The sequence below is a fragment of the Chenopodium album genome, chromosome 19 (genome assembly GCF_948465745.1).
Source record: "Chenopodium album chromosome 19, dcCheAlbu1.1, whole genome shotgun sequence".
In the NCBI taxonomy this organism is placed as follows: Eukaryota; Viridiplantae; Streptophyta; class Magnoliopsida; order Caryophyllales; family Amaranthaceae; genus Chenopodium; species Chenopodium album.
Genome location: NC_137852.1, coordinates 32,094,563 through 32,114,366, shown reverse-complemented (window position 1 = coordinate 32,114,366; position 19,804 = coordinate 32,094,563). Strand labels below are relative to the sequence as shown.

Here is a 19,804-nt window from a genome sequence, read left to right as displayed (position 1 = left end):
GAATTGTTACATACTTGTAGCCGTAGATTATGTGTCCAAATGGGTCGAAGCCATAGCATCACCAACAAATGACTCCAAGGTAGTCATCAAGCTATTCAAGAAAATCATATTTCCCAGGTTTGGTGTCCCACGAGCTATTATTAGTGATGGGGGTTCCCACTTCCACGAGAGACAGTTGGACAACTTACTTAAGAAGTATGGTGTGTATCATAGAACCGGGCTTAGTTACCATCCCCAAACTAGCGGTCAAGATGAGGTCTCTAATAGAGAAATCAAGGCGATTTTAGAGAAGGTAGTAGCCAAGTCTAGGAAGGATTGGAGTATGAAGTTAGATGACACACTATGGGCATACCGAACGGCATTCAAGACACCGATTGGTACTTCACCTTATAGGCTACACTACTACAAAAAGCGTGCTTTTTAGACGCTTTTTAGCCTTTTTTTCGACACATAAAAGCGTCGCAAAAATCTTACTCGACGCTTCTTAAAAGCGTCGAAAAAACGTGAGTCGAAAATTTTGCTAGACACCAAAAAGCGTCGCAAATTTTGACGCTTTATTGTGTCTAAATTTTTATACGAAGCGTCGCAATTTGCCACGATTGGCGCACTTTCTTAACTTTGGCGACGCTTTTTCACGTCAAGAATTTTAAAATTGGTGACGCTTTTCTATGTCCAAATTTTCATACATTTGCTATTTAACATTTTGGCAACGTGTAATCCTGTCCATATTTTCAAATTTGGGGACGCTTTTTCTTGTCCATTTTTTTTTTTTTAAATGTCTAGAATACCAAAACAATTTTATTCACTAATAATTATTTCTATTATGCTAACATTACCAAAATAAATACATGTACAACAAATTTATGCCAACTTTTTTTTATTACATATAAATATATTATACCATATGTACAATATCTCATAGTAATGGGTTTTCTATTACAACAAGTACAATTCCAACTCCCCTAAAAAAAAAAGAAAAAGAGGTACAATTCCAACTTTAAATAGCTTAAATATATCTTTCTTTCATCCTTGAAGTATTGCAACATTAGTTGTCAGCCCTTTTTGCCGTTTCTTAGTACTCATGCATTTATGTCTACATAATCTTTTGACCCTGCAACACATTTCAGCATAAAGTATCAATCAATACATCAACAAGATACTAGGGAGCCATATGCCAAAAAAATAAAGAGAATACAATCTCTAAAAAAAATTTCCACCTAAAAATTTAAGCAAACCAAAATCACAACCAACTTTCATAACAAATTATGGAGTAAAAAACTTTCAAAAAGTAAGGGTTTTCCATACACTCAAAAGACAAGACATTCATTTGGATGTGTGACTGCACATAGTAGTGGACCTATTGAAAGAAATGTGATGCAAATAATAAATAATTATAGTATTATATACAAGAGTAATAAACTATAGAAGTTAAAAGCAGAGAGATCCTTTTAAGCCAAGCAATATATTTTGAACAATCACAGCATTACACCTTTTTTGGCCAAACAGACAAGATTTTTCCCTACCATTCCAAGCAGCATGCCATGGCAAGAAACAGAGAACCTACCAGGAATACCTAATCTTACAATCAATCATCAGTAATTTAGAACAGTTTAGTGAAGCTGCAATCAAGAAAACTGTCGGACTGCCCGTAAAACATCTTGTGTTTCTGATCTCATTGACTAATAAGTGACTTATAACTCAGTTCAACTATATCAATGACTCTACCCAGGCAAACAGAGTTTATCCAGAACATTAAAATAGCCAAAGTCTCAAACCATGAAGCATTAATCATCCACGAAATTAAATCAGTCTAATGAAGCTGCACAAAAGACAATAGCCCATGGGACATCTTGATCACAGTTCTATTATTTAATTAAGTGTCGAAATTCGATTCTTTTTTTAATTTTTTTTCTTTGCAATTATCCTGATGCAATAGCTGATACTGGAAGAAAAAAGATACATATAGAGCAACTCAATCCCCTAATTATCATTCAACACACTTTCTAAATGGTAAAAAGGGCCAAAAAGTGATTAACTTACGGATGCTTTGTCATATGTACTATGCCCCACACCGACAGCAATAACAGGCACACCCTGATAAACATCAAAACCACCTTTAGTTGAAATAATACAATTGCAATTCTGTATTGAGCAGTACTAAATGCACCCAGAGGATATAGATGAAGGTAGTTTACCTCTTTTGAGTAGCTTGAAAGTCATACTGTCTACCTTACCAAGATCAGCCTACAATCAGACTCAAGAATGAGCTTGTTAAAGCCCGAGTCAATAGCAATAACCAGCAAGTGTCTAGCAGCCATGGCTTCAGCAACATCAACCCGCATCTCGCCTTGGATCTTCAAGCAAGTAGCAGCAAGCACGTTGCCATTACAGTCACGCACAACTTCTCCAAGCCCTGTAATCACCACAGCAGGAGGCGTTAGAATTTAGCTTGAAAAGACCCATAGAAGGAGCAGCCCACTTGTGACGAGTAGTCAACCTATCCAAAGTCTAAGAGGGAAGCTAAGCGTTTGCTTTCTCAAACTCCCCAACACAGGAGACAGCCTTCTGAATCACAACTTCAATGGCACTAAAACCAACATTCTACCTTTGCTTTAGAGAGTGTTCGAAATCCATGGGTGCAAGAATGAGTGCAAGTATTATAATTATAAAATGCAGAAAGAATTATGCAGTATAGATCAAATAATTAAAATGCAAATGCATTCAGCCACGAAATTCAACAAAAATAAGCAGAACAGAATCAAAATTGGCAGAATAACCATATAATAATGAGAAATTGACAAAACCCAAAACATTCGTTAAATTGGTTGCCTGGGTTATAGCGAAGCATATGAAGATTAGGCAAAATTAAAAGGGGAAATTAAGCTAAACTGAACAATTAATGAAAAAACCTTTACCTTACGCTGAGAAAATTTAGAAAATCCAAACAAACAAGCCATATAAATCGCCATAAAACAAACAAACATATATGAAATAGAATGAAGATGGACCAAGCTACTTATGAATGTAACCATAATTAACATCACTATACGGTCGGGACAACATGGAGTCAGAAGTGAATATGAAATAGAATCAAGTTTTCCCCTTGCAAAGTATAGTATAGTAAAAAAAAAAAAAAAAAAGAAAAAAAAAGAAAAAAAGAAAAAAGAAAAAAAAAAGTGAACATACTATTAATTTTGAGGCTTTAGGTCGTTTACTTCATGTACCAGAAGTCAAGAACTCATATACATGGTTCTAAAGTACTTATATATAGTTTTTTAGCCACTTATATCCATTGTACTAGCCTAGAAACCTCAATTTTTATAACAGATGTGTTATGCTCATTTTATCTATAACCTCACTAACTCTAATTGTATTCTATCTTTAGATAAATAGTTCTCTAAAATTCATAAGGACAAGCCTACTTTGTGATTCACAAAGGAAATCCCTACAGCACTACGAAACAGGTGTAATTTATCACATTATGCAAATAAAGCAAATAGTTTAAAAAAGCAAAAAATGCAATCCCTTCAACACTATCCTCTACGCATGCAGCAGCAGTAGCAAACAATAGCAGCAGCAACATTAAACAAGAACAGAAACAGAACAATTAATAACAAAAGCAACAACACATACGTACCTGTAACACCCAACCTATTGCCATGAGGCTGCCATGTCACCAAGACAAAAGCAGCAGGGAGATCATCAAGTAGGCACCAAATTAGCAGAAAAGCAGCAAGTGGAGAAAAAACTTCTTCATACCCTCTTAATCACAGTCCCCAATACACCCTGAAAAAAGGAATTAGTTTGCAAAATTAATACCTTGATTAAGTCCCAATTGAGAATTCTGTTGAAATCAAATTACTAAAATAAATAAAAATTAAGCCACTAAATTACTGATTTAGCATGGAGTAATTCTCTCATTATCTCAAAGTTGATAAAATGTGGTCTTCAACTGAGTTCTTAGCTAAATAAAAAGAGTAGGCAAAGAGATGTACCCGTTGTCCAAGCAAATGGGATAACAACTTAAACATTACACCAACAACATCAAATCTTGGCTTCACCTTTTCAGAAATCCAATGCAAACTCCCAGAGCCATGTACAGATCACATGACAAGGGAAAACCAAAATTCAAAATGCCAAAAAAAGAAAAAAAAAACGACTACCTAATAGATATAGGAGATAAAATGTCAGTAGGAAGATAAACTAAATATGAAAATGTATGTAGTAGTAAATTGCTATGTAATCAGAAGTATAATTCATTATTGCACCCCATTGAAACATCATACACTAAGATGGGTGTTTAGCACTTAGAATTTCTAACTACAAGTTGATCTGTTTTTAAAATTTATAGAGGGATAAATCTAATTTCTCATTCAGTTTTTAGCTTTCAGGCATTATCATAAACTTGTAAACTCAAGCACCTAACATTCTCTAATTTCCATCACGAAATCAACTTCTGATTATATAATTTATTACTTGTAATTTCATTTTGAGTCAAAATTCTACAAAAATGTCAAGGAAAATAAACCCCTCAATTATGTGAAGAACAAAAAATAAAAATTGAGGGGAAAAAAAGAATGAAGAAAGCAAACCAAAATAATTTTAACATGTTATTTGATGCATAGATCTAAAGGAGCAATCAATTATATAAAAAAAATCATATCGTAACTAACAAAATTACAATTGATGAATTGAATTTGATTAAAACTAAGTAAAAATAACCAAATATCAATCAAACAACCAATTAAATACATATAGTCAAAAGGAACAAGAAGCTGCAAATTCCGGTTTGGTTCTATTTCAATTTCTTACTCCTCCTCAAAATCTCAACTTCTCTTTACAAATTTACTTCTAAATTTTTTATTTAATCAATAGAATATACACATTTCTTATAACCGAATACTTACCCAGATTCAAAAGTAAATTGCCGAATGAAGCATAACAATATATATAACTATAATTAAACCCTGTAATCTCTATTATTCATTAATCAAACAATATCAAATCATAATTTAGTGAAAAAAAAATTTGCTAAAAACTATTAAATAGACTTGAAATTCGAATTCTAAAACGAAATGTTTACCTTAAAATTAACGGCGGCATAGAGAGTGGCATAACTGATTGCAGTTTAAAGTGAGTAAAGAAATTTCACCAAGCATAATAAGGGGAGTTGCAGGGAGAGTTGAAATTAAGATCAGGATTTTAATCCATGAATTTAACGAAGAAGGAAGGTATAGTTAGGGTTGAGAACCGAGTAGGCTTTTTTTTTTGGGGGGGGGGGGTGATTGAAACGTGGGCTGAGTTGCGATTTGCGAGGTACTAAGTATTCACGTGCGTGACATGTGATTGTCCTCGACGCTTTATATCGACGAAAATCATCTTTCGTCACCTAAAAGCGTCGAAAAAACGCGGAGTCTAAATTTACCTGCAGACGCCCCTCACCTAGCGTCGAGGCATAAGCGTCGAAAAAACACTCGTTTTGTAGTAGTGCTAGTTTATGGTAAGGCATGTCATCTTCCCGTAGAATTGGAGTATAAAGCTTTTTGGGCAATCAAGGAGCTTAACATGGATTCTAAGGCCGCGGGCAAGAAGAGACTTCTCCAACTCAATGAGTTGGATGAGTTTAGATTGTCGGCATATGACAATGCACGCATCTACAAGGAGAAGACCAAGAAGTGGCATGACAAGAGGATCCTACCAAAAGAGTTTACACCGGGTGATAAGGTTCTTCTCTTTAACTCTAGATTGAAAATTTTTCCAGGAAAGTTGAAATCTAGGTGGTCCGGTCCCTTCACTGTCACAAAGGTGAACAAATTTGGTTCGGTCGAGTTGATGAATAACAAAGGTGAAGAGTTCAAGGTCAATGGCCAAAGATTAAAAGTGTATCATGATGGTGCTACTATTAGGGATGTGGAGGAGACTCTCCTAACTCCACTTCCTAAATGAGCTCAAAGGAGGTAAGAAGGTCGTGCGGGACCTAGATAAACCAGCGCTTTGCGGGAGGCAACCCGTATTTTACTTGCTTTTATTTTTGTTTTTCTTTTTTTTTTTCTTATGAGAGGAGAGAGGAGGGAATTTAATGAGTTTTATGAGCTTTTGGTACAGTTTACAGGAAAAGAGTTAGTCAAATTTTGAGGAAGAAAAATTTCGTCAAAACTTGCTGTCGGGCCCGACCGGGCGCGAGAGTTGACGTATACGGACTAAAAATTGGCCCGACCGGGCGCGAGAAGAAGTACGAAAATTTGAAGAAATTGGCCCGACCGGGCAGGGAGACGCCCGGCCGGGCGCGAGACAAAGGAAACTTTGGTGCGAAAGATCGCCCGATCGGGCGAAATGGCGCCCGACCGGGCGCGAGAGAGGGAGCAAATTGATGAATGCGATCGCCCGACCGGGCGAAACGGCGCCCGACCGGGCGCGAGAACCAAATGGCACATTTAACAAGATCGCCCGGCCGGGCGCACCTACATTCCCTCTCCCCCGTCCCCTTTTTCTTTCTCCTTCTTCTTTCTTTCTTCTCCCGTCTTTCATTTTTCTTGAACTTTATCTCTCTAAAAACTCTTATTTCCTCTGACTTCTCTCTAAGATTTCTTCTTATTCTCTTACCCAAATCCAAAACAAAATACATATTATTACTCCTCTCTTCATCCTCTACATTCTTACTTCAAAAATTTTCAAATTCCAAGAATATAAATTTTGACCACTTATAATGGCGGCTAAAAGAGCAAGAAGCTTACTCGGAGGCAGCTCCAGCTCCCAACAGTACGACCCGGCGCTCCAACTCCCTCAGTGGCCGACGATCAAAATCGCGACGGCGGAGCAACGGGAAAAACTAGAGGTGCTCTACGGACGCGAGGTAATCCCTTCACGGTGGTTACACCGCCCTACTTTAGAAGCTTTAGGAATTTTTGGTTTTGTTAGGAGATTTATGAATGATATTGGTATGAGAAAATTTGTAGATATGCATTATTCAACATACCGTGAATTGACTTGTGAATTCTTATCTTCTCTTGTTATTCAAAACCATAAAAGTGGTCCAAAATTAATATTAAGGCTTAATAATAAAAACATCACTCTTTCTTTTGCGGAATTTTGTAAATTGTTTGAACTGGAACCGGAATTAAACCGCCAATGGAATGCTGAATTTAAAATGGAGGATGTTTATTTAGCTTTAACTGGTATTCCACATGTGAACGCTCAACATGCTAGTGCTAGGCCTATTCATCACCCCATCCCCAAATTATGGCAAAGATTTGCCGGTGTATGTTTCCTAGGTAGAAATGAACCCCATAATTGTCAGACCAATGAACGAGCTGTAATTGGCCATTACATGTTTGGGTATGAAAAACTGAACATCGCCCGGTACATCATTCACCACCTAGGTAGGCACGCTACGGCCAGCAACCACCACACTACCCCTATCCGTCTTGGTGGCCTTATCACTAGGATAGCCATCAAGAAGGCCGGTTTTGTAGAGAGTGGACCTCACAGGATGACTAACATGGGGCCGGACACCTACATGACCTCTAGGTACCTTGAGGAGCTGGGGTGGTTGAGGGTAGACGAGAACCAGGTCACTCATTGGTGCATTAGGACAGGGACTGAACAACCCTTGCCTATTTTTGCTTTGCCCAACCCTGACCTGACCGCCTTTCCCCCAGGGCAAGAGTCTTATACTTATGCCCTGTTAGTTGCCCATGCTAGGGGTGAGGATCCACAGCAGGCCCAGCCACCTCCTGTATAGCCCATTCCACAGCCACCATCACCACCCCGACAGTCCTATTCCGTCCCTCACGGTGACTCTGACCCAGTTTGGGATTTACAGAGTATTGGCCAGGCCATAGGTCGCATAGAGCAGACCCAGACCGAGTTCAGACAGATGATTGGCTCTGTCGACCATAGGTTAGGCTACCTCGAGAGGAACCAGGGTAGGGGGCTCTACCCTATTTATGATGATTACGCTCGTCGGGGCAACATTCCCGACGATGCGGTTTACCCAGACTGGTTTCAGCCCCCACCCCAGGGATACGATAGGGATCCCACTGCCCATGGCATTTACACAGACTATTCCTCGTTCCATGGGTACGGACAGGACATTCCTTTTGGGGGACCGCCGGGGGGGACTTTTCACGCTAACTATTTTGGTAGTGGCTCTTTCGGTGCAGATGGTGCCGGTTCCAGTGGTGGAGCAGGTGGGTCCTCTCATATGGACCAGGATGAGGATGAGTAGCCAGCTGGGCTACTTTCGAGCCAATGAGGACATTGTCCGATCTTGGCTTGGGGGAGGATTTTTGGATTTGGTATATACTTTTCTCTTTCCTTTTCTTTATTTTTGTTTTTTTTTGGTGTGTTTTGTTAGTTTAGATTTATTGCTTTTTAGATTAGTTCATTGCTTTCCTTATATGAAAAATACAAAAAAAATTGAAAAATCAAAAAAATAAAAAATACGAACCAATGAACTGTAAATCATGCTTCCCTGTGCCCCATACTTGAGAAAAATTGTTTTGATTCTTGGTATTTGATTGTGAGCATTGTGGATTTGTTGATCATGATTTGAAGTTTAATTATTTGGATTCCTAAACATGCGTCAATTTTGTCCAACTACTTGTGAATATAGTGCTTGACTAGTTGATTTGGTTAGGAATGTGTGATTAGTTCCTGTATGTCAATGAATTTGAGTATTGGTTTGCAACTATGAGTAGTGTTTCATAACTCAATATTATGCACATGTGGAGGACAAAGGCATTTGTTCTTTTAGGTGGCCTTCAGATTTATTTAGATACATTTGTTCCCTTCTTGCTACCCATGTTGTTGCCTTGACTTTTTGTTGTTTATTAGCCACATTACAAGCCTATTTTGCCCCATTGGTTACTAGTCCCAAGCTTGGCTTGGGGGAGCTATTAGTGAGTGAGGTGAGGGAGTTTGTAGTGTGCACATTATTTGCACAATTTGGGTGGGTTTGAGAAGTTATTTGTTCTTGATCATATTTTTGTTAATATGAGTTTTATTGTGTATATATTTGAAAAATAAAAGTGTGATGGAAAAAGAAAAAAAAAAGAGAAGTTCAAAAAAAAGTGAGAAAATAAAAAAAAAAAAAGAAAGTGAACTTCTAGGAAAAAAAAGAAAAAAAAAAGAGCAAAAAGAAAAAAATAAGTTTGATGTTCAAATTGTCTAAGTGAAGGTTTATCGAAAAGAAAGAAAAACTTCTGAGTTTTATTGTAAATATTTGAGTTGAGTTCAAAGTTTGTTTATTCACTCTTGTTCCTTATTATTATATTTTTATGAGTGAAATTGTAAGTTTTGGGATTGATTTTTATGATTGGAGTATATTTGGTGATTTATGTTGGAGTTAGTTTTGTTGGAGATGATTATGACCATTATTTTTGGTCACGGGTTTATTAGGATATGGCTCCCTTTATGCATAGCTTTTCTCTCACATATTCCCAAATTTGTCCTACCCTTTTCCCTAGCCTTACATTACAAGCTTTAAAAGACCTTTTGACCTTGTGCATAGAGTTGTGTAAATATGAAAGTGTTGTTTATCAATGCAAGTTATGATTTGACATATTTCGAGTCGACTATTAGGTTGAGTGTATGTCTTTTTAAACACACGAGTGTTGTGAGCTTGGGAGGGCATTGTTCACATAAAGGGGTTGGATGGAGAGCGATCGAGTACATCTTTTACTCGCCACATAAATGAGAGTTGAGTGTGTGAGCACTAGTCTTGAATTCTATATGCTCTTGTGGTTTGCTCTACTTGACAATTGTTGGGGATGAAGGGTGATTAGATGGATAGGATTGGTTGATTTTGAAGCATGTTCACTTGATTTGCCTTGAATCGTTTGTGCTTGATTTTTATATTGGGGTGAGGCATGTTTTATTTGTTCATTGAGGAGCTCTTTGCTTAGGGACAAGCAAAGGTTTGGCTTGGGGGAGTTTGATGTGTTCATTTTATATATATATTTATCCCCGTCCCTTGGTCGTAATTAGTAGTGTTTTTGGCTCTTCCGAGCCACTTTTGTTACTAATTTGTGTTTTCCAGTGCTTTGGTAGTTTTGCTTCAGTTTTGTAGGAATTTGCGTACTTGGAGCATTTTCCCGGGCTTTTAGAGGAGCATCTACAAGTATTGGAAGACCGCGACCGCGTTCGATAGCCCAAGGCCGATTGGAGGGATCAAATCGGTGATTAAAGGCTCGGTTATGAAGATTTGAGGACTTGGACCAAGTTCGGAGGCCCAAGAGTTGGAGATTTCGAAGCCCAAGAGCATCGCCCAAGTCCACTCTCTCCGCCCGGAGGCGCGCCCGGCCGGGCGGGCCAAATCAATACGCGCCCGGTGCACGCGCCCGGCCGGGCGCGAGAAGCTACTTGAAGAGACAAAAGGCGGGCCCGGTCGAGCGAGCCCTTGCCCGACCGGGCGCGTGTCGTTCCTCAGCGACGATTAGCTTTCCGTTTTGTTTTGTTTTAGCGTTAACTCTTGCTTAGTATTAATGTAATTCTATTAGGCAAGATTGATCTATCTCTCTTCATTATTATTATTACCCTAGTTTTAGTTTTTCTCTTCCTTCTCTCTACTTAACTTTCTCTCTCTAGATTTTACTTTCCTTCTTGTTCCTCAACACTTTTGTAATTCCGCCGTCTTGGTACGATTTCTTCCTTAATTAATCTCAGTATTTTATTCTTTCCAATTTCCTTCATGTCTTGTTTTATTATTATGTTTTGTTTAGTTTTGATTATGTCCGAGTAGTTTAATTCTAGGGTTTATGGGGATCCATAATTAATATGAAGGGGTAATTTATTATTATTGATTATTGACTTTGCATGATAATTTCTTATTGAATTGTTTTAATTCTTTGCAATTAGATTATGAATCAAGCAGATGTAATTTGATTGTGAATGTTTAGCAATATTGAATTGATGAATCGAGCAGATGTTAATTTAATATTAAAGGCTATTTTCAATAGGAACTTAGATCTAGTAAATTGCGAGAGCCTGTTAGATCTATGTTGGTTAGTAAATTGCGAGAGCCTGTTAATCATGTTATTTGTGCAATGTTGATTGATTGATTGTTATGTTTTATCCCGGAATATTAATTATTGGTGAACCTGTGACCCTAGGCCTTCTTATATTTGATTTTCTCCCTAAACTTAATCTCCATAGCATAGTTTCACATTAAATACAACAAATTGGTTACCTTGATAATTTAGACTATATTAATTATTTAGGAGTAGAAAGACCAGTTTCCCTGTGGATTCGACCCTACTTCCCTATCTACTTTAGTTAGAGGATTTAGGTAATTCTTTTGATTAGGTGATACGACTTTAGCCTGTCACTTGTATCCATAATCTCAAGTGTATGTTTGTGACCCTTCAATCTACGAGTATATAGACTCTTTTGAGGTAATGTCCCACATATTTTTCGAGAGTCATATGAGGACTTATAGATTATTTGATGATTTCATCGAGAACGCTTCTTGGGACTTAGATGAGTTTGAGATGAATCTACCTCCATTCATGCATGATTTTGGGACCTTGGGTTTTGAGATAGTTGAAGGAAAAGTTGTCTATTGTGGTGAAAAGGAGGATAAGGTTGATTCCCTTGGAGTTTTTGAGCTTGAGGGAGGTGTAGATCGTGAGTGCCCTTTGTTTGAGGACTCTATGATTGATTTTCATGCCCTCATTGGCGATGTGAGGCCTTGTGGTGAGGGAGTAGCTACCCCTTTTCCCGTTTCTCATACCCCTTTTTCTCTAAGGTTTGACCACATCCTTCCTTACCCTTTTTCTCTCCCTTCCTATCTCAAAGAGCCTATTGGGGAGCCGCCCTCTATCGATGATTTTCATGCCCCTCCTTCCATCATTGTTGAGGATAAGAGGAATTTTGCCAACAAAAAATTTGTGATGAGGATTTGCCTTTTTCCTTTTCTTTCCATTCTTCTTTTCCTTCTTCTACTTCTTACTTTCTTGAGTTTCCTTTCGATCCTTCTTCTTCTTTCTTTTGGCATATCCCTCTTCACTTACGTGCAATGATTTTATTGCACATTCTTATTCCGTCATTTGCCTATCTACACCCCCATGAAATGTGTAGTAGTGCATTTGACAAGCTCTTGCGTGCGTTGAATTATTATTTCCTAGAGCGGTCTTGCTTGGACGTTAAGCAAGCCTTTGCGGGAAGTAACCCGTGTTTTATTGCTTTCATTTTCTTTTATTTTTAGATTAGATTTTCTCTCATGGACGTGTTTGTGTTCCTTGCTAGGTACACAACTTGATATACTCTTGTGCATTGGTGATGATCAAGAATCAAGGGAATGTGCCTCAACTTACCTATCATGTGGAATTCAAGCCTTATTTGTAGAGAGTGTGGCTCATATAAGGTTATTTCGGTTTTTTTGTGTGATTTTGCATTTATCCCATATCCGGTAATATCCTTCTTTTCCCTCTCTCTCTTACTTATTGTGACTTGAAGATCATGTGTTGGTAATGTTGGATTAATTTGTCCTTGTTTTCCCCTCCTTGGTTTCATTGTTTATGATTTGAGAGCTTGGTTTCATTCAAGCTTGGGGGAGGGTATTCTATCATGTTTGGTGGGATGTTGATTCATATATGCCATGCACGTGAGTATATGCATTTCCATGTTTTTCATGCTTTTGGAAAATCCAAAAAGATTTTTGTTTACTTCAAGGCAAGTTTAGCAAAAATGTGTTTTGTTTGTTCTTATTTTGGACATTATATCTTTTGGATTTGTTTACTCTTGAATGCCTTTCTTCCTAAGTGGTTAATGTGTGCACGGTTTGAGAGTGTCATTGGTTGACTCTAGGATATTACATGCTAAGGTAGCTGGGTTAAGAACTTTTAGGGCACCATGAAGCCTTAGTTCACGGGTATGTGGTAAGATGGTGTTGCTCTCTATAGTGGATTCGGCACCCTTAGTTGGTATTTGCTTAGTTATAATCCCGTGTGAGGTAACATTGTTCTAGCCTTCATCACTTTGTTGTGTGGCATATTTGGATCCTTAGCTATGCATGTCTTGATCCTTGTTTTGACTTATAACTCCCAAGATCGTGACCGAAGCACTCTAGGGGAGGAAAAGGGCACTTCTTTCTCATTTTTCTTTATCTTCTTTTATTTTGTTACAAATTTGATTTTCTATTTTGCATAAACCTACTTGCTAACCAATTTGAGCCTTATGTTTCCCGCTCTTGTTTAAACCACATTACAAACCTAATGGCCTATGTTTACCAACCTTTTAGTTAGTGAAGCATTGCATGTGAGGTTTGAAGTTTTGAGTTGTTGATCATAAACAAGAAGCACTTTGAGATTTGGTTAGAGTTGAGCTTGTAAAGAAATATGCAAATTTATGAAAATCAAGTGAAGTTTCAAGAAAAAGCCGTCCAAAATTAAAAAAGGCAAGGACAATGAATAAAGTTAAAAAAAAAAGAAAAAAAATTGAAAAAAAAAAAACAAAAACAACAAAAATATTTTAGTTGGTTTCATTTTCTTCCTTAGTTTAAGCATTGAGGACAATGCTTTGTTCAAGCTTGGGGGAATTTGAATATTGTGTGTTTGTGTTGAATAAGCTTGGGGGAATGGCAATAGTGGTGTTTTTGCTTGATATTTAGTGAATTCTTGAGTTATTTTTGAGTGTCGGCCGCACTTTTTGCTTCACTTAGGAATTTTCACCAAATTTTAAATTTTTACCCCGCCTTAACCCTTAGCCTTACGTTATAACCAATAAAAAGACCCTTAGACTCTAGTGGGTTAGGTCAAAAGAACGGTGGAGAGAGATAGACTTCAAACCTATGGAAAGAGTATGCATAGTTGAGACGTCGGGATTACCTTCTCAAAGTTTTTCATTTATTTATCTTTTTCCGGTTCCTTCGCGGAATCTTGAGAAGCTAGCTTAAGGGTTGATTTGAAGCTAGTGGAGAGAACGTGGCCCGATTGGTTGGGGCTAGGGTGGATTGAGTCCTAAGTAGTTCTCTATGCTTAGCATGTGTTATGTTTCAATCAACCATTGACATCTTGGAACGTGCATACATTTGTCCATTTAGTTTGGTTTGCATTCATTAGTACTTGTCCTTATCTCTTGTCCATATATGAGCTTGTGTTTGCTTTTTCTCTTCGTGTTTCTTTTCTTTCCTTTTGTTGCCTTGCCTTGGTTTTTCTCAAGAGTTGTGGGGTAAGCTCTTAGGAAACCCTCACGAGACCTCACTCGTCCTCATAGGCGACTTTGGGGTTTTAAGGGCTTGTTGTAGCTAAAAACAACCGTGATTCCTACGACAGTGAGTTAGTGTACATTCTTCTCTTTGTTTCTATTTTTGTTTCTTTTGGTTTCAATAATTCCATCTTGTTCTCTTTTGCCTTAGCTTTGCTCGAGGACGAGCAAAGGTTTAGCTTGGGGGAATTTGATAAGTGATATTTATGTCACTCCTAGGGGTAGTGTTTAGGTTATTTTCGTGTTTATTTTCCCTTATTTTACCTTTTATTCTCTTGTTTTCTCTTTAATAAAGCTTCTAGTTATTTTGGTAATTTTGGAGTGTTTTAGTTTTATTTTCTTTATTTAATTAGTTTTAGTCTATTTTCGTTTTTTTATTTTATTTTATTTGCTTGCGTAGTTTTAATTATTTTTAGTTTAGTTTTATGTCTCTTATTTTCTATTTTATTTTATTTTATTTATTTTATTTTATTTGTCTTGATTTTATTTTATTTCGTCCTTTATTTATTTTCATTTTATTTATTTCTATTTTATTTATTTTATTTTATTCTTTGTCCCGATTCTCCCTTATGTTTATTTGGTTGTGTAGGATCGTGCTCGGAGGTCGGAGGTTCGGGTTCAAGGTCCGAGTCCAAGGTTCGAGGCACAAGCTCACAAGCAAGCAGCTGCCCCTAACCAATACCCCTGCTGCCCCTTATCCATCACCACACCCTACCTTATCCTCCACCACAAGCCACACACACACACACCATTCACTGTCCCCTGCTTCTCCCCTACTCCTCAAACCACCACACAAAACAGCAGCCCACTCACTCACCTGCACAGCCACCTCGCAACAACCACACACACTCACAGCAACTGCAACAACAACACCAACAGCAGCCCTCACTCACTCAACAATAGCAACTGCAACAACGACAACCAACAGCACCAATTAAACCACCAATCAAACCTCCAGCCAGCCACCGCATCTCCAAACACACACCAGCAACCCCAATTACAGCAACCTTCCCCTGCTTCTCCACCGCAACCAAATCCCACAACGCCCAGCACCACCACCGCAATCACCCCATACAGCCATCACACCACCTCTGCACGCAGCAGCCGCAAATCAGCAGCACCAACCACCGCGTCCTCACAGCACATCATTCACCACCAATCGCAGCCCCAAATTTCCCCAAATCAGCCTAATTTAGCCCCAATTCTATTGGAACTACTCGCGGCCGCGCAGCCCTGTCAGAAGGCGCGCACATCGGAGTCCAAAACTAGAGTCGAGGCAGAAGGTTTGCGCGACTTCTGTGCGATGTCTGTGCGGGCGCGCAATTGTGGGTCAATCACGAGCTTTTCACGTGATTTTTATGAGGATTGGACAGCCACGATTGATGCTTGATTGATGACGATGAAGTATGAACGGTGATGATGGTTTCTTGCGTGGTGTTGGATGGAGGAGCAGCCAAGGAATTCGAAGTGAAGAAAGAGTTTGGAGGGGTCTGATGCTCTGATTTGTTTCGTGGGTTGGAATTGGGGATGTTTTTGTGGGTTTATTTTTCTTTTTCTTTTATTTTTATTTTTATTTGTTTTCCTTTTCCTTTTCTGATTTTCTTTTCTATTTTATTTCTTTTCTCTTTTATTCTCTTTTTATTTCCTTTTCTTTCTTTATTTATTTTCTTTATTTATTTTTCTATTTTTCCTAGTTTTATGAAGTTAGTATAAATACCCATTTTTGGGGTAATTAGAAGGAGAACATTTTTAGCTAAGATTATTCAACTCTCTAATTAGTTTTAGGAGAGTTTCTCTCTCTAGATTTAGCTTAGGATTAGAGTAATTTAGAGAGAGAAAGTGAGGGTTTCACCATTGTTGAGCTTGGATTTTGAAGAAGAAGATTGATCATCATGTTTGTAGACTTTCATCTTCAATCAATGAAAATCTCTAACTCTCTCTCCTCTATTTTTATTGTTTTATTTTGATTATTATTTTTGTTGTTGGTATTGCTTGTTGATCATGTTGATTCTTGATTATTTGTTGATTAATCTTGTTATTATCATGATTAGTGAGTAATTTCCCCATTGAGGGGATGGTTGTGTTGTAGTTGGATCTTGAGCATGTTCTAGGTTTATAGTTGATTTATTTGTGATTAAAGTCTTTATATGCTTGATATTCTTTAATCCTCTTGCAAGTGCACATTGTTGGTTGATTAAAGGTGAATCTTTGCTAACAAGGAACGGAAGTTGACTTAGTTAAGGTTCATTAGTATCGATTGTTATTTAATAGTACCTCCTAGTATATGGTTCTAATGTGGAAACATAGAGGCTATGTTAGGAGAAGCCAATTGACCCCGGAAGGCAGCTAGATTGGACTCTTTATTTCGATATTTGAGCATGTTTAGTTCATAATTAATTCAACTTCTATGCTTTTGTTTGTGTTCAAGTGAATGCTATACCTAAACCATTTCCCTTAATGTTTTATTTCTTGTTTTAGCATTTTTAGACTTTAGTTTATTTATCTCCTATTCCGAACTAGCTTAATTGTCGATAACATTTGGTGGTGTTTAACCGTTCTCTGTGGTTCGACCCCTATGCTTGCCTTATACTCGTATTAGGTTTGTTTAGGTTGTATAAATTGTATTTGATCTAGGTGTAGTCGTTTGACGACGCGATTATTCCCTTGTCAAATTCCTTCGTTGATGATGAGGTTATTCATGAGGGTAAAATATTCAAATCATTATAAGATGATAAAGACAATGACTACCTCCATGTTCGTTCTGTTAATTCTAAATTTTTAATAGAGGAAGTAAAAGGTTGTGGTGTATTTTCATCTCTTTCTTTTGATTTTTCTTTCTACCTTGAGTTCTCTTTATGTGCTCCTAACGTTTTCTTAGAAGGGATTAATGTGCTTGCAATTAAGCCCTATATAGTGCTAATGAAATGTTTGCAGGAGCGTTTGATAGGTTACTCAAGGCATTGAATTCTTCCGATTGAGAGGAGGAGTATGGTCGAGCAGGACCTTGATAAACTAGCGCTTTGCGGGAGGCATCCCGTATTTTGTTGCTTTTTTATTTTTATTTTTTTTTATTTATTTTTGTGTGTTTTCTTTTTGTTTTGTTTTAGAGAGGTAGAGGAGAGTATATCTTATATTTGTGGGAGTGTGATTTTGTGCAGAGATAACTAGAAAAGTTGAGAAAAGATCGAAGGGCTAAAGAAATCTCAGGGCAATTAGCAGCAACAAGCTGCCCCGTCAAATCAGTAGCACGGGCCCGATCGGGCAGAGCTCGCCCGATCGGGCGCTCGTACGCGTCAGCAAACTTCGTCAACTTCGATAGGCCATAACTTTTGCGTTTCTTATCCGATTTCGGTGTGTAACCTGTTGGAAAGCTCTTCAAGTCTACTTTCCAATGTAATTAGAATCACTGCATTATGATTTATAGATCAAAAGTTATGATCAGAATAGTGATTCTAACTCAAATTTAGACTTTTTGACTAACACTTTGTTTCATTCTTGCCAAATTTGTTCCAAAGAGATGCATTGCAATCCTCGAGGCTTTGGTGACATTGATGTGGTGATGATGATGAGTAGTCACCTTGACTACTAGCTTCCCTTTAATACAATGAGGACATAGTCCAATTTAGCTTGGGGGGAGGTTCTCGTGTTCACACACTGTAAGGGAATTATTTTCATTTTTTTTTGCTCCACTCATGTCAATTCAGTATAAAGTTCAAGTAATATATAGATTATATGCTAATTTGATAATTTGTTCTCTTAATGCAAGGATATGGCTAACAAAAATATGGACCTTACAACCATAATCTCAATCAATGATATTAGAAGTTACATAATAAATCAAACTTGAGGTAAACTCATCCGCTCTGTACAATACTGCAATATATGCTATGGGATTTTTTATGTTAATCAAAATATTATTGTGTTAAAAAATTCTCATTACTAACCCACTTATTATTATCATTTATTTATTTATTTATTATTTTTATTTATTTATTTATTTATTTTTTTTTGCAGAAAATTTAACATTTTGGGTCATCCGGTTACAATTTTTAACACTTTGGACTCTACAAGGGTTTTCTACCAATGTATTTTTTTTTTGAGTCAAGGACTATTGATTAATTTTATATTAAGAATTTTATCTCTTTGACAGTTGTAATCAACAAATTTAGGGAGATTTTTTATTTTTTTTATTTTTTTTATTTTTTTTATCAAGTGACCGGAATTTTGAATTCCAGTGATCGGTAATCCCCAAACTATGAAAAGTGAAAGGTGAGTCCTCAAACGAAGAAAAGTACAAAAGGTGAATCCCAAAAATGCATTTTACTCCTAAAATTTGCCCATAAGAGATTATCAAAAGGAGACGGAGGGAGTACTCATTACTACTTTCTCTCTCATCTCTATTCTACTTTTGCCTACTTTTTTTACTCCATAAGTACAATATTCCTTTTTTAACTACAATTGTACCTCTAGTGATTGAATTAAGACAAACTTTTAAATAGATCGGATGTACAATAATTATTGAACATCCGTTATAAAGTTACCCCTAAAATGAACAAAAGTTACCCTAATATGAATAAAAGTTACCCTGACATAAATAAAAGTTATGAAGTATTTATGCTTTGCTGATAAAAGTTACCCAAAAAATTGTAAAAATGACCCTAAACTTAATAAGAAGTGACCCCGATGTACAGTAAATTACTGTACACCGGATGTATACAAAAATTATTCTTGAATTTATGACAAACTTTACCTCAAATTTACAACGTAAAAAAAAATAAGGGAACGGAGGGAGTACGTCACTATTCCGTACATAGTAAAATCAACAGGGGAGTATTACTAGTATAAAAAAAAACGTTGCACCTCATCCACCACTCATTGCCACTTCCACTTCCCTTCAAAAAAAAAAAAAACACTGGCTTTAAATGGCGATGTAAAGACTATTTCACAGATCGACCCTGTTAAACAACAATGGCGGTGCTCGGATTTGCAGCACCAACATCAACAGCAACGATGTATACGAAGCCAAATTCAGCAGTAAAATGCAACACAACAACATGTCGGAGCAAATTCGTCATTTCTAAAGTCGGAAACCACAAGAAAAACCGAATTATGGGAAATTTCGATCAATTGTTTACAGTTGTAAAAAAGGATTGGGAATTCTTGAAGAATGGTGTTGATAAAAGTGTTAAATGGGCAAATGAGCATTTACATGTTCCCAAAATTGCTAAGAAAGTTGATGATGTTATTTGGCTTCGTAATTTGGAAAACCCTAACTCTCCTCCATTTCAGCCTCCTTCTTGGCCTCAACCTTGTTATCCAGGTTTGTCTATGTTTTTCTTCAATTGCTTTACAAATTTATTGCTATTATGATTTTTTTATTGGATGAATTGAAATCAAATGTCAAGTAAATTGTGCTACCTCCTTTAATTTTAAATTTAAATGTTAAAGAAATTATGTCTTGTGATGCTCTTTATGACGAACTTTTTATAGAGAAATTTTGGTTCGAGCAAGAGAGCGTGTTAAAGCGGGCTGGTCTAAGAAAAATAGACTGTTAGAGATATGGGATATCGGAAAATATACGTGTGATATAAATTCCGTA

General features: G+C 37.1%; 1 protein-coding gene and 2 long non-coding RNA genes across 4 annotated transcripts in view; 2 read left to right on the top strand and 1 right to left on the bottom strand.

Annotated features, from left to right (window-relative positions):
* Nucleotides 1-788: 788 nt before the first annotated feature.
* Nucleotides 789-5,269, bottom strand: LOC145595142 (uncharacterized). Of its 2 annotated transcripts, none has more exons than XR_014102917.1 (5): nucleotides 3,996-5,269; nucleotides 3,638-3,786; nucleotides 2,196-2,413; nucleotides 2,041-2,094; nucleotides 789-1,111 (listed from the first exon to the last, which is right to left on the bottom strand). It is a non-coding gene; the product is annotated as an uncharacterized LOC145595142 (long non-coding RNA). The 2 variants fall into 2 exon arrangements; XR_014102918.1 differs by having other exon boundaries at nucleotides 790-1,111; nucleotides 5,084-5,269.
* A 10,218-nt stretch (nucleotides 5,270-15,487) lies between these two features.
* Nucleotides 15,488-18,731, top strand: LOC145595141 (uncharacterized). Its single transcript, XR_014102916.1, has 4 exons — nucleotides 15,488-17,598; nucleotides 17,721-17,861; nucleotides 17,972-18,053; nucleotides 18,220-18,731. It is a non-coding gene; the product is annotated as an uncharacterized LOC145595141 (long non-coding RNA).
* A 337-nt stretch (nucleotides 18,732-19,068) lies between these two features.
* LOC145593571 (uncharacterized) overlaps nucleotides 19,069-19,804 on the top strand; it is a 28,082-nt gene continuing 27,346 nt past the window's right edge. The window contains exon 1 of the mRNA XM_081649840.1: nucleotides 19,069-19,525. Within this exon, the coding sequence (XP_081505966.1) occupies nucleotides 19,174-19,525 (352 nt within the window). The 5' untranslated portion in view covers nucleotides 19,069-19,173. The remainder of the gene's footprint in view (nucleotides 19,526-19,804) is intronic.